Source organism: Phyllostomus discolor, chromosome 1, assembly GCF_004126475.2.
Source record: "Phyllostomus discolor isolate MPI-MPIP mPhyDis1 chromosome 1, mPhyDis1.pri.v3, whole genome shotgun sequence".
Classification (NCBI taxonomy): Eukaryota; Metazoa; Chordata; class Mammalia; order Chiroptera; family Phyllostomidae; genus Phyllostomus; species Phyllostomus discolor.
The window spans coordinates 170,585,831-170,600,593 of record NC_040903.2 but is presented as its reverse complement, the minus strand read 5'-3'; the positions used below and the strand labels follow the sequence as shown (position 1 = coordinate 170,600,593).

At 41.5% G+C, this 14,763-nt stretch overlaps 1 protein-coding gene across 2 annotated transcripts in view; it reads left to right on the top strand.

Moving 5' to 3' along the window:
- The window catches only part of RORA (RAR related orphan receptor A), a 701,886-nt gene that overhangs the window by 594,351 nt on the left and 92,772 nt on the right, over window positions 1-14,763 (top strand). Inside the window, exon 1 of one of the 2 annotated variants that reach the window (XM_028508336.2) lies at window positions 12,252-12,408. The exons of the other annotated variant lie outside the window; for it this stretch is intronic. Coding sequence (XP_028364137.1) covers window positions 12,378-12,408 — 31 coding nt within the window. The 5' untranslated portion in view covers window positions 12,252-12,377. Of the gene's footprint in view, window positions 1-12,251; window positions 12,409-14,763 lie in introns of those variants that run through there. 2 annotated transcript variants of the gene reach the window in all.

Sequence of the window (14,763 nt, the reverse complement as noted above, 5' to 3'; positions counted from 1 at the left end):
ATATTATGTAAGTCCCTTTCTTTGTAGAGTTCATGGGTTAATCCATTCTCAATATTTCAAACTCATTATAAGCATTAATTATTGTGGTGTGTGCAGTATGCTGTAATACAGGTTGTCCTCAGCATCTCTGCAGGTGTGGCTGGCTATTTGCCCCTACGCTAAATGGCCCCCTGCTGCCACACTTCTTGAGCTCTCATGTCTAACTTTTAAAAATGTTTTATCTTTTCCTTCAATACTTATTGTTTTTCCTTGCTCCTATGAGCAAAACTCTCTACTCCTTTCTGCTGTGTTTTTTATATATTCTGTATACTGGAAAATCAGATCTCAAGGTTGTGAAAATTGTATCTTACATAAGAGTAAATAGTTACTGAATGAATGCCAGAGGGATTTTTTTAAAAGCACAGATGCGAACTTTGGTTCTTAGAATTTTAGTCAGGTCTTTGTGGGTCTTTCTCTACTTCTGTTTTCCTTTCTTTCATTCTTCCCTCCTTGTTTTCTTTCTTTCTGTTTTTTTCCATGTTCCATTTTATAAAGCTTTTAAATAAGAGATCTGTAATTATGAAAAGTTTTATAGCAATTATTTCTACTTCTTTGATAGCAGTTCTAATTTAGTATTATTTAATTAACCATTGCCTCACCTAGTGAATATACTGGAACCCACACACCTTCTACTAAGCCTTAATGACAATTTTTGCTGAGTAAGCAGGGGTAGGACTTTTTACAGTTCCTTTTTCAAATATCTCATACCATGCCTCACCCACAGTCTGTTCTCAGAAAATATCTGACGATTAACAGAGATTTAAAAATACTTATGACCCTGGCCAGAGTGGCTCAGTTGGCATCATCCTGTAACCAAAAGGTTGTGGGTTTGATTCCTGGTCAGGGCACGTACCTAGGTGATGGGGTCCATCCCCAGTCCAGGCACCTACAGGAGGCAACGGATCTATGCTTCTCTCTTCTTCTCTCCCTTCCTGTCTCTCTAAAAGCAATGGGGAAAAAATGCCCTTAGCTGAGGATAAAAAAAGATTTTTTAAAAAATGATTATCATGTACAAGCTACATACAAATGAAACTTTCTAAGAACTATACTTGTCTTCCATGTTCTCCAAAATTCATCTGTGCTTTTCACACCTTGGTTTTAAAGAAATTAAGAAAGACCAAGTTAAACATAAGTGATTTAAAAAATGTGTAAAGTAGCTGAAAATAGAACTCCTCATAGATAGGAATTCTGAGTACATCGCAGCTTTCCTATGGGATTATTTTGTTGATGGAGGAATTTGTAGCTCATAATTAGAAGCCCTTTGATTCATTCATTCATCCCAACAATAGCATTTATTGAATGCCTGCTGGGCCCCACCAGGGAGGCACAGGCTTATCAGACACAATCTCAGGAAACAGACGTTTTGGCCAGAATTTCAAGGTTGCTGTGAGTCACAGCCCAGCTGCCATATGTTTGAAGCATTCCCGAGTTAAAACTGAAAGCTTCCACTTGAAGTTTAAGTTCTTTTTAAACTAGCCTTGCTTCTCTTAGAACGATCCCAAAGATTTCATGTTCTGGGAAGAAATCAGGAGAAGCAGTGTCATAGTGTTTCCCTGTTCCCCTACAAGCCGTCCGGTAGCCCTGTCCAAGACCATTGAAAGCAGCCTGGAAGTCAGCGGAAGTGAAGTGCCTCTGTGGGAAGCACTTGGAGGGTGCCTCCCGGCAAACAATGTCTTAAACCCCAGGTTTAATGTAGACCTGTTACTGGGTCCGCATAAGGATGTATGTGTTTAAAAATGTCATCTCAAGAAAAGTTAATGTAAGTGTAAGTTAGGAAACAATTAAAGTTTCATATAAAATAATAATCATTGATTCTGAGGTTTTACCTATCCATTCTGCTTTGTAATCAAATACGCAAAGTTCGCCTTGTTCCCTCCCTACCGTGATCTTGCTCTGTCGGTGAATCATCATGTTTTGCATTCAGAAAGACCAATAATCTTAAAGTGTCACTTAATCCTATCTGATCATCATAATTTTGCAAGGCAGTCATATGTATAAATTTCAAGTGATGAAACCATTATGGGTTTATTGTAACTTCTTTTGTTTATGTAGCTCCTTTCCCCTGTGTTTTAGCTTTCAGATGACCTTGTTGTCCATAGTCACGCACAGGATTGGGATAATTTTATAGAAATTGTTGATTTTCATTGCCTTGGAATCTTAAAGAACATAATAGATCTTTGTAAGGAAACATACAAAATCATAATATGCGTATTAATTAAATTTATTTTTTTTGTTTTTTCAGGAGTGTTTGAAAGAAAAATAATCTTGTTTCAAGAGAGTACAAACTCTAATTATGTTATTGAAGAATCACTTAAAAATATTCAGAAAATATTTTGAATTGGAATAGGTAAATCATCTTTTCTCATGAAGACATATTTATAGTATATATAGTATATATAACCTTTGGTTCTAAAGAGTATGGCTAGATGGACAGAGTGATAAAACATCCACTTCTAAAGTGAAAAATTCTCTTAACTGTTTGGGTTCCCTGAGTACATAACACCATACACACAAAAAACAAGGCTATGTACTGATCAGCTGACAAAAATATTATGAGCACAACAGTCTTAGTGCCTAATCCTAGGGGCAATGACACATTCTTCACTAATTCAGTGATCCCAATGACTTTATAGAACACATCTACCTCAAATAACAAGGGTTGACAATAGATAGACAGATATCGGACAACACCAGTTGCTGGTGAGGATATATAGCAACTGGACTCGCCTGTATTGCTAATAGGAAGGCAAAATGGCACAGCCCCCCTGGAAAACCATTTGACACTTCTTGTAATTAAACATCTGTATCCCATATCATCTAGATATCCCAAACATAGATATTTATCCAAGTAAAGTAAAAACTTACATTTATATAACAAGCAATACATGAATTTTCATAGCAGCTTTATTGTGATTGTGAAAAAAAAATGGAAAGGACCTAAATGTCGTTTAACTAAGGAAAGAATAAATTGTGGAATGGACTATTACTTAACAATAGAAAGTAACAAATTATTGATATCGACAATATGGAATGTATCCAAAATGCATTTGCTAAGTCAACGAGACCAGAATAAAGGCTACATAACATAGTATTCTACTTACATGTTATTTTTAAAGGCAAACTACAGGGATAGAAAAAAGACCTGTGGTTGCCAGGGTTTGGAAAAGGGAAAGAAGTTGGCTTCGGAGGAATTTGGGAGGAGAGGGAGATGGAACTGTTCCACATCTTGATTGTGTTGCTGGTTATGCAATTAAAAACCTTTGTCAAAACTTGAAGAACTGTACATAAAAAGAGTGAGTTTTATGTAAATTATATTTTAATAGCAGGTGAAAAACAGAGCTGAAGAGTAAATCAAAACACACAAAAAAAGTTCCAGTTCGCCACAGTAACATCAGTAAATACCACTAAAACAGAGAGCCCTTCCTGTGTGGTACTCCAGTTCTAGCTGATAAGCACTATGTACTAATTTATACTGCAACCAAGGACAGTGGGCACTAGGAACATACAAGACATGTTTTCTTTTCTCTCATTTTGTAATGCTTAAACGTAACATGGTTCTTACTGGTTTCCAGGAAATGGTTTTGTACTGTTTTTGACAAGTGGTGAAATCTGCAAACTATACTTTAATACCAGTATATGCATTATTCATAAGAGGACAAAACTTTGATTTGAATTTCCAAGTTAAATGGCATTTTGACCTTGGGATAAGAGAAAACGAGGTAAAAATAAGATACTATTATTTATCTTGCTTATATGTGATTTTTTAATGATAGGCAACTGTCAGAGAGGGTCAGTTTATCCACTCAAGTCTTTTTAGGCAGGAAGATCTACCACATGACTTCGCTTAGTGTCTAAGGATTCTGATATTTCTCTTATTCATTCTTGCTTGTTTATAATGTCTTCGCCACGTTACCTCTGTTATATGTCCTTACTGTAAATCAAATCACCATTACATTCTAGTTTCTCGAAATCATTTTTGCCGTACAGTAAGTACCTAGCCTTTGGAACAATAAGCAAGTTGGATCATCTGAGACTCTTATTGTACTTAAGACTTTATAACAAATTCAATAATGAATATCAATAGTTTCTCAATAATACCTGCACTAAAACAAGCAAGTGATTCTCACTTGTATTATAATATTTTAAAAGTTACTTTATGCATATTTTACTTAAAATGTGTTGTCAAAACATCTCAAGGCTGTCTAGGTACCACGGCTTTATGTAAGTGACAAGGCCGTGCTTGACTCTAGTCAGTAACTCTGGGCGACTATTTTTTTTAGGTGCATTGAAAACTATACTTAGTGCTTAAGATTATTATACTATCAAAGCCATTTGTTGGATGATTAAAATAGGTGAAGGAAATACTATAGTATATGACATGTTGAAAAACTTTACCAAGACAGCAGCAGGCATACAATTTTTAAAGGTAAGAGCAGTAAATAGCTCTATTTACTCTATTCTTTATAGAATAGAAAAAGAAGAGAGTTATTCTTTTTCTAATAGCTTGGACTATGAAATTATTATTTTTGTGTGTTTTTAACCGATACGTTATTTTGCTTGGAGTCTTTTAGAAAGGCAGCATTGGCTTTCATAGTATTTAGTTTCCTTTCGATCCTCTCGAACATGCCATTGCCAATATTTACCATTGTTCAATTAATTCCAAAATAGTAAAGAATTCCCCTCAAGGGTTAATTGAATGTGTAGCAAGTGTTTCTTAAATGTACAAATGGCAACATTGTTTTCAAAAAGGATAATTACAACTGTGTACAGTATGTTTCTTCATTAGTAAGTAATTAAATAATTTACTACATTGTGCAATAATTCATAATAACACTTGCTAACCCTGCTCAATTACAGGAGCAAGTGATAAAAGAATTTCTTGCACACATGCCTAAAATTGACTAGAGTAGTAATTTTTGATTCCTGAAGAAGTCAGCTTTGCCACTTTCAAACTACCGAGTAGTGCTCGGTGTAAGGAAAAACTACTAACATTTTGACAGTGGCAGCATCATGGTTAAGGGCGCACATCCTGGAACCAGCTGACAGGTTGTTGTTATGGTTTCCCCACTCACTCACTAGCCTTGTGTTCTTGGGCAAGGTAGTTCATATCTCTGTGCCTGAGTTTCCTCATCTGAAAAAAGAGAGTTTGGGGTAATCACCCCAAACTCTCAATGTTACAAAGACCATAAAAGAAGTGCCTGCCACCCCAGTGCAAGTAATTGTTTAACAATAGGAGAGGTAAAATCAGCCACAGCAGCAGTGATGTATAATTATTGAGATACCATTTTGATTTTGGAAAATTGTCTTTGGGGAACACAAGGTTTGACTGGGTACTCAAAAATCTAATGTGAATTTTAGAGTCTCTGAGTGGAATGCCTAATTTAATCTAATTTCATCTTACAAAATGTAGGAATTGTTTTTAAGTCAAGAGAAAGGTATTGATTCTTTTTTTGAAAAATGTGAGTCTAACCTATTTAGATGAATTTAAACATTTTTTATTAAAACAGAAAAAAAAAATACCCAGGTCTATTCTTGTTTCAGTATCCACAGCGTATTTCCCCAGCGCAGGCCTGGACAAAAATGATACGTGTGCTTCAGAGAGCTGAGGGCGGACTTCTGCTCAGGTGCTGTCTGCCCAGCGAATCCCGTGTCATCAGCTGAGGCTTAGATGTGAGCATCAGAACCACTATTGACATGGGGCACAACTGTCTGAAATGTCAATAGTTATAAAATGAGTATTTCATAATGCAGAATAATTGATTACTTTGCTTGACTGAACAGAAACATATTTGCTCTGAGAAAGCAAAATAGTGCCAGCCTCTGCTCCTGGAAGGCTCCTGGCCGAGAGGCGCGGATTTCCCAGCGAGCCCACGCTGCTCTGCGGTCCTTAATCATGCATGACAAAGAGGGGGGAACCATCTGTAACTGCTTATCTTTTCTCCATTATTTGAAAATATATTTTTAAGATCGTTGTTTTTAAAATAAGATACGGCCTATGTACAAAGCATCTATATTAATGGAACTGTCTCAGATAATTTTCAGAATTGAAATGGATGAGATACAAAATCAAATAACATTCAATTTATCTTGTTCATCCTAAAATGCTCTGCTTAGCTTTTTGCTCTGATGAAGGAACACGCATATCCAGTTTTATTCTTCCTCAGCATGCTGTGATGTGGAACCCTTTTGCTCTATGTGTTTTATTAAGTGTAATTTACCTTTATGACTATCAGACTAACTATTAATCCTTACAATAAAGCAATAAAATAGGCAAACCAAAAAAGAGATTTATTTTCTAAAGCACAATTCCCTTCTTCTGCTCAGTTACTTTTCAAAATTCATTTTCCAAATGTGTGTAGTTTGCAAAGCTCTGTACTAGGCACTTTGAGAGAACACAGAAGAAATAGCTACAACTTACATTATGAGCTTTCTCTCCTCCTTGTCTGTAGGTTATGTTTCTGTTACTGTAAACCTTCACTACTAGTTCTTCCTTAAATAAGAAACGTGTTATATCTCTGTACTTTCACCTGTTTTCTGCCCTTTTCCTAAGATGCCTATTACTCCTTGTTCTGTCCACTAAGATTTGATTTGTCCTTCAAGGTCTTCTTCAAGGAGGAGCACCTCCTCCATGAAGTTTTTTTATCTTGAAAAGTTTAAGATTAACCCTGCAAATAACCTCTTTACTTTTGGCTTACATAGAACCTTATTTCTGGAACGCATAGAGAAGGTGTCACAGCTTCTGCCTCACATTATAAATGTTGCATTCATTTTCCTACTAGATTTCAAGCTCCTTGAGGGTAGATCTGCCTTTGTAATCTTTTTTTTCCCCTTCCCTCTGCATGTTCAAGCACAGTGTAACACACAGGTGTTTATCAATGTTTATTGGATGGGAGCTTACACTCTTACAGGAAATAAGATATAGAAAAAACCTTGTACTCTGACTCTTATAAGAAATTAGACATAAAAAAGGGAGATCATGAATACCCTTCAGCTATGGGGTAATTTAATTTTTATTCATCTTTGTACTCCCAATATCTAGCAGGTACTTAATAAATGTTTGTTTTATACACACACGTTTCAAAACTGCAGAAAGCTTAGCAAAAGTGCATGCTAATAGTCATTTCAACACATCTTTATTAAGGTTAATAATTTGTGCCAGGCACAAACTATTGTCTGTATGCGTAGCAATGTAGGGGCTGCTGGTGGGGGTGCTGATAGTATTCCCACTTGTAAGCCCTACTGAGAGAGAGTCACTCTGTCCCACTTTTAAATTGTTTAATTTATCCCTCCCAGTGGCCCTACCAGGCTCTAATATCCTTATTGCACATATGAGAAAACAAAGGTTTGCTCAGGATCACCCAGCTAGTGAGTGGGATGAAGGTTGGTTTTGAGCCCAGCTTTGTCTAATGCCAAGGATCATCCTACTATACCATGGAGTTCAGTGAAAGAAAGAAGGCTGGTTGGAGAAGTGAACATGGAGCAGCAGAGACAAAGGGATGTAGATGTTCCTGAGAAGTGGGTGGGACGTGATCTGCAAAATACTTATTGGATGTTTGAGTTGCAGGAGACCTTCGAGGCCTCTTCCCATTCCGTCACTCACAAGAAAGAGGCCTGATATCCTGAGAGGTGCCGTGACTTGCCCAGGGTGATATAGAAAGCTAGTGGCAAGTGTGAAACTTGAACCCAGATATCCAGGTTGTAAGTTCACTTCTGTTTCTCAAAACCCTTGAACTAAAACCTCATTATTTCCTCAACAGCCTGTTGCAGGGCCAGAGGTAGGGGTGAGGTGAGAACACCCCATAGGAACACAAGGGCTGGAAGTCTCTCTGGCCTCTGACGTGCATTTCCTTCCTCGCTGCCTGGGCAGGTGTGTGTGTAGTGAGGCACCTGCTACCCACCTATTCTGTGGAGGTTGCTCAGGTCTGTATGCCTGTGAACTTTACCCTGTCCCTCATTGTGATGGTTACAAAACATCTGCAAGTTCTTGAATTTCCTAATAGATGCATGAGACATGTGGTTCCGATATCTCAGAATCCCTTCACCATTCTCTCAGTTCCGCCAAATCTTTTACCTTTAACATCCCATTACACTAAAAGCCACACTAATGATTTGCAGCCATCTATCAACTGTGAGGGACAAAGTGCTGTGCAAATGTCTTTTTCAATGGGCAACCAGGCACTGCCTTCCTTAGGAATGTTCAGACTGACGCAGGGAACTGACTTTTCTATGGGGTTTTCAGAGCCAAGGTCAGCTGATTAGCAAGCTTCTTAAGATCGGGTCTATTGTCTTGTCCTTGTTTGATTCTCCAGTACACCGCCAGGCACACAATAGGAATTCAGTAAATGTGGCTGGAACTGTTGATGTGTGTATATGTGTACAAAATTAATGATGTCTCTCACCACCAAAATAGTTTATTTCATTGTATTCCATTGACGATGCATTTACGTGCATACCTGTATGTGCATTTAAATCTACAACTATATTTCGTTTAAAAGCTTGAATAAGACAGATAAGCTATATTAGGCACTTCATCCCATCCCCTTAACATTTATAAATACGGGGCCCCTCTATCACTGTTAGTGTCTGGGACTCACCTGTACTATTCCATTTATAAATAATCCTTTATGAGACACTGGCTCCTTCCAGACTAAAAATTAAGCAGGGCTATGATCTGTTGTAGGTTTGTGCATTCTCTGAAGTTTCTCAAGAAATGCTGCTTAGAACTCCCTGGGTCTGACCCTGTTGGGTCCATAGAAGACCTGGTCCCCGGCTCTGTGTCAGCCAGAACAGCCCAACTCCTACAGATCACAGCACAGTGGTGGCTCCGGATGCAGCTGCATCAAACTGCCTAGGACCACATTAACCTTTCACTGATCTCTTTCTTGTTCAGCTAGAAAGAAATTAATTGAATTAGCAAGCTGCCACACACTGGGGAGAGAATCAGGGCCTGGGTGAGACAGAACCACAGAGCCAAAATGCTCTCTCTCATGTGCATTAGCAAACTTTGAAATCATCTTTGTATCAGAAGCTACTTGCTGACTCGTGATAAATTTGTCAACCCATTGGTTTGCCACTCCCCCAGTAGCACTGTGTTTGTGATTCAAGGTGGTATATCATGAGGTCAGACTCCCTTTGTAAGAACAACAAATACACTCTCATAAAAATCCAGTATCACTTCTTTATTTAACCTCTGGAAGTGCAAAGATTGGCACCAATTTACCGATTATATTCCAGTTTGGAATCCTGCAGAAATACAGCAGGCTTTTCTCATAGGCATTTGGAAACAACCTGGCATCAGAAGTGTCTCTCCACTTCCCTGCTAAGTGACAGATCCAGTGTGAAACCTAGTACATAGGGACACCATGTGGGGCTGTCGCCGTCTCTCCAGGACTGAGATGAATAACACGTGTGCCTTCTTTTTCTGAGATTAACCAACAGAAACATTTGAGTGGAGAATTAATGTACAACATAATCCCATCCATGGTAAAGAATTCCCATCCTATCTAATTATCGTCTTGTAAGCAATAGTCTATTTTTTTGGAACACTCAGTAAAATAATTTTTAATGGAAAGGCTATATTGCTTAATGTTGTTTCCCCCATGGTAGGTATTCAATAAGCATTCGTTTAATGTAACCCAAGTAATTAGTCACACATTTTAATATGTAGTTGGTAAAAGTCTCCACTGAAATGTGCAACATTTATGGCTCCAATCTGGTAGTATTAAAGGAAGATGTGGACCTTTTCATTCCTGACTGATTTTTTTGGTTGAGGACTTACAATTCCATAGAAAATTTGTATTTCAAGAATTTTCTTTTAAACTTTCAAAGTTTCCTAAGAGCTCTGTGTTCATATGAATAACAGTAACATAGCCTGGGTTAAAAGCTGAAGGCATTTCATAGAGCCACTTTCACAAATAGCATCTAGCCACACGGGAAGATTAAGATTTAATATCTGCAATTCTGTTGCTCATTAGTTGTAGAATGATAATGAAATACATTTCTAAAGGGCAAGGTTAGTATTACATTATTCTGAAAACATCTTTGTTGAATAAATGTGTAAATATTTCAAATAAGTATTATGAGATTCTACTTTCATTGGGAACACTTACAGGACAAATGACTCTGCTGCATGGAACGGCAGGAGTACATGCCATGTTGCATGTCATTCCCGATTCCTGATTCCATTTGAAATTGTCTGGAAATAAATGCCAATTACTAGTAATGTAAGACTATTTGCCTTGGAGTCCTATGTCTGACAGGCAGGCTACAGCTAATGGATTTGGTTGTTTTCAAAGCATTATTTTCTAAAGCAGGATACTGTTTGAAAGCAATGTGAATTTTCAGGGTTGTATATCCGGACTCATGTTCTGGAAGAACATGCCTATGAGCATACAGTCTCTAATGGTTTTCCATCCTTTAACTGTATAAAGGAAAGAAAAATGGTATCCAGAATCTACTTACAAGATAGCTTGGCATTAGCCTTCCTCGTTAGTCCTTAGCACAAAGAAAATTGAGAACCAAATGTGAATGATGGTGTCAGGGTAACTGAGGGGTGTTGCCTAACTGAGAGATGCAGTTGCATCATGGGAACATGGTGTGATTTAATTTCATAATTGTAAACATCACAGAGGGTATGGTTAATTCATTTGAAACTCTAGCCCACTTCGCTATGGCTGGACAGCTGAGTTAACATGGGTAGGTCTTGGCTTCATACTTTTATGACTTCTTTTCTTGTTTTTGTGGTTTTATTTGGAAAAAATTCTAAAGAAAAAAACTGCATTAGGTTGACTTTAGCTGAAATCAAACTTTTATAAAGCTATGGTTTGATTTAAGGTACAATGAAATTTTTTGACCTTCTAAATCAGAAGCTTGTGTATATTTTGCCTTGACAGGGAGTCGGGTGGGCAGTGTATGATCCTAACTTCCTACAGTGCTGATTGCTGACGTGTGTTTTAAATTACGGCCCAGCTCATGGGACAAGGACAACTCAGTTATATGGAAAAAATTCTAGCACTCTGCTTCTTTAATCACCATAAGTGCAACAAGGAATAACTGTCTAATATTTTAAGTTGTAAATGGAAACAGACCATCAGAAAAATAAAGCAGAATTGAAGGGACAATAGTAGGTATGCAAACTTGGCTTTTGATAATTTTTTTTCTGTTATGCTCAATACTACAGATACGCCTGATGTAATTTTAAATGATGTGGACTCTGGATAACTAACACCTGAAATTCATGGTACCGAGATTCATCTGATAATAATGTCATGATTTAAGTTTCCGTAAAGCCAGTAAAAAGATTAAGCTTCAAAGTTTGGAGGGAACTGGTTACAAGTTAAAATTCACAACGCTGACCTTTAGAAGTCTTTTTCACCCCTGTGCTAGAGCCTTTTCCACTTGTGAGTGGGTTCTCTGAGATGGAACCCAAGATTTGGAAGAGCCTGGAAATTTAGTGGCCCAAACTGGGGGGTCTGCTGGAGCTTTTCTTCCAGGTGTCAGTGCTTGGGTGCTGGGGGAAGGAAAAGAAGGGAGAGGGTATGTAGGAAGAGAAGCATTTGTAACCCAGGACCTTAGTTGTTGGTGTGACGTGAGTTACCAATATGTGTTCCCCCTGCCCAGCCTGATTCTCTCAGGAAAGACTTTAGGAGGCGCTTAGCTCACTGCTCCAGGTGATTGGGGGGCTGCGTTCTCCGTGGATCCGGAGGGGCTCTACCTTCGGAGTAGAGTTGGGGCACCCTGGAAAATGCGTAATGAGTCTGGCTAAGCCCACCCCACCCCCGAGACCAAATCCGTCTTTTATGCCAACTAGCCGGATTAATTAACACCTCTGGGGACTTAGAGAAGGGAGCGGGAAAGTGGCATTGCTTTGCGTGCCTCTTGCTCCTAGGGCTGAGGGAAGAAAGTGGTCAGGCACGAGTTCCGCGGAGCTACGCGTGCAGAAAGCGCCGGGGCGGCCCCAGGTCCACACGTAGGCGAGGAGAAGGCCGGGGTCCCGGGCTCGGGCCCAGGGCACGGGAGGGCAGGGCGGGCAGAGCTGAGCCGCCCAGCAGCCTCGGCTCACCTGCCCGCGGGGGCGGGGCGGGCGCGGCGCGGGGTGCGCCTGCCTCCCGCCTCCCTCCTCCCGCCCAGGGAGGAAGCGGAGGGGCGCGGTGTAAACAGAGCGGCGGCCGTGATGTCAGCCGGTCACATGGAGCCTCTTATGGCTCGGGATGGCTCTCGGCGGGCGGGCAGCTGCGGCAGCTGCTGCTGTGGCTCGGGCGGCGGCGGCGCGGCGGCGGCAGAGGGGGCTCCGGGATCGGACCATCCGCTCTCCCTGCACTCTCCGCACCGCGGCTTAAATGATGTATTTTGTGATCGCAGCGATGAAAGGTGAGCCCGGGCGCCCCGCCGGGGCCGGGTGGGCTGTCTGTTCCTGGAGCCCGGGAGGCGGGCGCGCAGGGGGAGGGGTGGGCGCGCCTGCCCGAGCGCACGTACTGCCCGGGGCTAGCTGCCGGAGCCCCGCCGGGGCCTTCGGGGCCCGCGCAGCGGCGCCACCTGAGCTTGGCGGCGGGCTCTGCCTACCTCCTGTTGGGGGCAAAGGCGCATGAGCTGGAACCCCCTCTTCCGCCCAGTCCGGCTCCTGTCAGTTGCTCGGGTCCGCCTAGCACCTGGCGGGGCTCCCGGAAGAAACTTTGCCGGCCGTCGCTGCGCTTCTGGAAGGGAGGGGAGGGCCTGGGGAGCTCGCAGAAAGCCGGGGGCGCCTGCGGCCAGTCCCCGAGGCCCACACCCCAGACATCTCCGGCCTACGTGGAGAAGGAAGGCTCTGTGGCCAGGCCGGGCCGTGCGTGCTTGTGGACACGATGTAGTCCCTGGGGACTGGTCAGCGCCCCAGGCCTTGCGCCCTCCCCCCTTGGCAGCCCAGCAGCCCGGAGCGGCCGCCCGCCGGGGAAGTGCCGCAGGTCCGCGCAGCGTTCTGCCGGGCCACTTCCGAAAGTGTCCGGGCCCAAGTGAGACGGACTTCTAGAGCGTGTTAAGACTCCCTTGGCGGCAACCCGCAGCCGCAGCGCACCCCCCAGTTGATACTTTGGGTTGTGTGATTTGCGGGCAGTGGTGGAGGTTAGATGGCAGTGAGGGCCAACCAGCGCGGGTGAGTCGTGGCCAAGCCTGTCCACCCAGCCTTCGCCCTGATCCGGATTCCGTGTTCAGACTAGTGACGGGATGGCAGGGGGCTTTGGTTGAGGACAGGACTATCTCGAGGCCCTCCCAGGTGAGGAGGAAAGAAACAATGGCAAGTCAAGGAAGTTTCTAATGGGCAACCAAAGTTTGGAGGTGTGCAGGAAGTCGCCTGTGCTGCTAAGAAAGAGAGACACGCTCTTAGGACTGTTGAAAACACCCCAGAGACAGTCCGCTCAGCACGCTCGCAGCGCGCCCTTGCAACAGCAGGTTCCTGGGGTTAGATAATCTGCCCGAGCGGCTTCGCAGACCCGGCCGCTGGGAATGGGGATTTAGATTCCCATCTGTTTGCCGCGGACAGAGCTCCTCTAATGCGCTGCATTTTTGCAGATCCAAACTGCCCTGCAGGTTCCGCCATCCATGCGAGTGCCGCTTGTTAAATGTTTGCTAGGTTGAGGTTTTGTTGCAATCCAGGAGGAAGGCACTGGTTCGATATCTGCGCTGGGCTTGCTTTCGGATCCTCGAGCTTTGCCTTTCTCACTCGAGATTGGGTGGCGTTTCTTTTATTAATTATTAACAGGACGCAACGTACTGGACGCTGCGATGAGCTGCTTGAGATGAAATTCTCTCTACAACGTGCCCACAGCAAATTTTGTCCCTTTTTTTTTCTGTGGCTTGCGGGAAATAAGATATAATAATTTTTAGAATATGCAACTGATAAAGTAGTGGAAAACTCCCTGTGATTCACGTTCTTAAACATTTAAAATCATTTTGGAAAGAAAAAATGTGAAGATTTTCTACCGACTTTTATGTAAAAGAAACCTATGCTCCTCTTCTCCTCCCCCCCATTTTTAAATTCTATATTCTATGTTTCATTAATCTGTTAAGAATAAAATGACTCATATCCTTTGTAATTCAGACATTTTTTTTTCATTTTTTTCCCTTTAAGTTATAAAATAGATTTTGCTAGTTGGGAGGTGCCAAAGCCAGTCCTTGTCCATTTCATTTAGTATAATTTGTGTTGATTGGGACAAGGATGAGAAGCTAAGTCTGGTTCCTCTAATGAACAGTAACCAAGCAATAAAGTATGTTTTAGTATTTTAATTTTGATGTATCCACGTATATAGGGTTTTTTGCTTTTGTACTTGTAGTACAAAGTGAACTTTTATACTATCCCTCACTAACAATATCATGAGAATTACACCGCCACCCTCATCCCCCCAAAGCTCTAGCCCACACATTTGTCTTGGAGTGACCTCTGGCTGCCATAAGATAATGGATTCGTAGTATTGTGCTTCGAGAAAAGTAGTTCAGAAGTACTGGCAAGGCAGTTTTCAATACACCAGAGAGAGAGAATTACAGTGCATCTTGATAATTAGGATACTTTATTCCCAATATCATAACATCCTGTGTTTTAATGGGATTATCTTGCCTGGGTGCAAATTTAAACTAAAGAGAAATAGTTTGTGGGAACATGAGGAATGCAGTAAATGTTTCCGTATCAGATTGAAGGGTCGGGGGAGGAGGGGAAACCTGGCCCAGAATCATATTAAATACTTCCCTACTGCCTCT